At 44.9% G+C, this 2,459-nt stretch overlaps 1 protein-coding gene across 1 annotated transcript; it reads right to left on the reverse strand.

Annotated features, from left to right (window-relative positions):
- Positions 1–336: 336 nt before the first annotated feature.
- LOC105178971 lies at positions 337–2,164 on the reverse strand. The gene is made up of 3 exons (XM_011102557.1): positions 1,508–2,164; positions 929–1,336; positions 337–369 (listed from the first exon to the last, which is right to left on the reverse strand). Exons 1-3 carry the CDS (start codon positions 2,162–2,164, stop codon positions 337–339), a joined length of 1,098 nt encoding a protein of 365 aa, XP_011100859.1.
- Positions 2,165–2,459: the final 295 nt, after the last annotated feature.

The raw sequence follows: 2,459 nt of genomic DNA on the forward strand, positions 1-2,459 counted from the left end.
CAGAAGCCCAATATAAGCTCAATGCTGAGAGCACAGATTTGATGATTTGTACCCGCCCAGCATATGATAATGAAATCCCTTCCCATCCATTAATACGTGCATCAATTTTTGAGATAAGCGGTTGGCAATCAGAGATGGTCAGCCTAGACGAGATTAAGGGAAGACCCAGGTACCTCATTGGAAGGTGGCCCTCCTGAAAGCCCAAAATATCCAGCATCTGGTCCTTCAAATTTTGAGCCGAACGTGAAATGATTAAGTGACTTTTTTGGACATTCAGCCGAAGGCCCGACAACTCCGCAAACCAGTCCAATCCCTCTTTGAAGACTCTGATGGAGTCTAAGTCAGCTTTGCACAGTAAGAGGAGGTCGTCTGCAAATCCCATCTGAAAAACCTTAGAACTCTCACACTTCCAATGATAAGTGAATTGGATGTCCTGTTCAATTCGTTGCAAGAATCCCAGATGTAAGGCTTCCATAACAAGAACAAACAGATAAGGAGAAAGTGGGTCTCCCTGTCGTAGTCCTCTCGCTCCAGCAAAGAACCCATGAGGTTTTCCATTGAGCCCAATCGAGAATGATGTCGTGGTAACACACTCCTCAATCCACCTTGTAAACGTAGGTGGAAACCCGAACAGCTGCAAAACTGCTAACAGGAAGTCCCACTCCACCGTATCATAGGCCTTCCTGATATCCACTTTAAGTGCGCATCTCGGGGGTAGGCGCATCTGGTTATATCTGGAGAATAATTCCTGGGCTAACATAATGTTGTCCCCAATGCTTCTTCCCGGAATAAAAGCTGTCTGACATGGGCTAACTATCTTGTCCAGTAGCACACTAATTTTTTGGACAAGAAGTTTCGCAATGATCTTGTATAAAACATTGCAGCATGAAATTGGTCTAAAATCATTAACCGACATAGGCGTATGTACCTTTGGGATCAGGGCCAAGATCGTGGAGTTGACCTGCTTCAGAAGTTTTCCGGTAGAAAAGAAGTCTAGTACCGCCCTCGTAACTTCTTCCCCAACCACAGGCCAAGCCGCCTTGAAAAACCTTGACGAGTAGCCATCAGGTCCCGGTGCCTTGTCATCAGCAATATCGAACATTGCTTGCTTCACATCATCCGCCGAGATTGGAAGGAGTAATTGATTAGCTTCCTCATCAGTGATACAGTGCCTTGCCCACGGTCTAAGATAACGAATATCCACTGACAGCCGTCTTCTGGTGCCTCCTAATAGGTTCTGATAGTATGAGACAAACTCATGGGCGATTTCCCCTAGATCCGTGTGTGTGAAACCATTCTCATCATTAATCTGTAAGATTCTCCTCCTTACTCGTCTCTGTGCAATTTTACGAAAGAAAACCCGGGAACATTGGTCTCCGTCTTTCATCCACTGCATTTTGGCTCTCTGCTGCAGCATAATTTGTTCGAGTTTTGCCGCTTTAGCATAAACGACTCGACAACAATGCTCCAGGAGTAGATATAGCTCATTTTGTCTATCAGAGCTCACCAACTGTTGTGCCTCATCAAGAAAACCTTTGGCTAGTTGGACATTCATCGTCAGATCTCCCTTATTTCTCCTTTGTAGTCTAAAGACTGGTTTAAGTGCCTTCAGTTTACGTGTCACAGCATACATAGGAATACCCACAATCTCATGATGCCAAATATTCTGCACATTGTGGATAAACTCGGGTGAATGGGCCAGATAGTTATCAAATCGAAACATGCCTCCATTATGTTGTTGTATATCCCCATGTAAGACCAGTGGAGAGTGGTCAGATGTCCGTGGAGTAAGGCTGTGATAATATGCGCTCGGGAACCTTGCCAGCCAGCGGTCATTAATAAGAATCCGATCCAGCCGCTTCCATAAACTCCTCATAGACGTACTGCAATTATGCCACGTGAACCATTCACCTTGCATAGGAAGTGGGATCAGCCCCGCCTCCAGAATACCAGCATTAAATTCTTCGGTGGCCATCCTTATATCTCCTGAGATGCCACATACTTCGTTAAGGTCACGTACTGCATTAAAATCCCCTCCCACCATCCACGGGATGTCAGAGCATTGCTGAGATAGCGTCTCCAGTGCCGTCCATAAATTCCGACGATCAATCACCTCAGATGCCCCATAAACAACAGTGATAATAACAGATTCATTGTCAGCCATATTAGTAACCCGACAGTGAATAAATTGATCTGCCGAGTCTAAGATATGGACATCAACAATATTCTCGTCCCAAGCTATCCAGATGCGATTACCAACAGAAGAATAATCGACAAACCATTTCCAATGTGGAAGTAAAAACGATTGAATATGCATAACATTATTCAAACGAACACGAGTTTCAAGAATGCCAAGGAAGTGTAACCTGTATTCAGAGACCAAGTCCTTCAAAGCGAGCTGATGGTCTCGTTTGTTCAGCCCACGGACATTCCACACAGCGATGTTCAACATGGATCAT

Source organism: Sesamum indicum, unplaced genomic scaffold (genome assembly GCF_000512975.1).
Source record: "Sesamum indicum cultivar Zhongzhi No. 13 unplaced genomic scaffold, S_indicum_v1.0 scaffold00118, whole genome shotgun sequence".
Lineage (NCBI taxonomy): Eukaryota > Viridiplantae > Streptophyta > Magnoliopsida > Lamiales > Pedaliaceae > Sesamum > Sesamum indicum.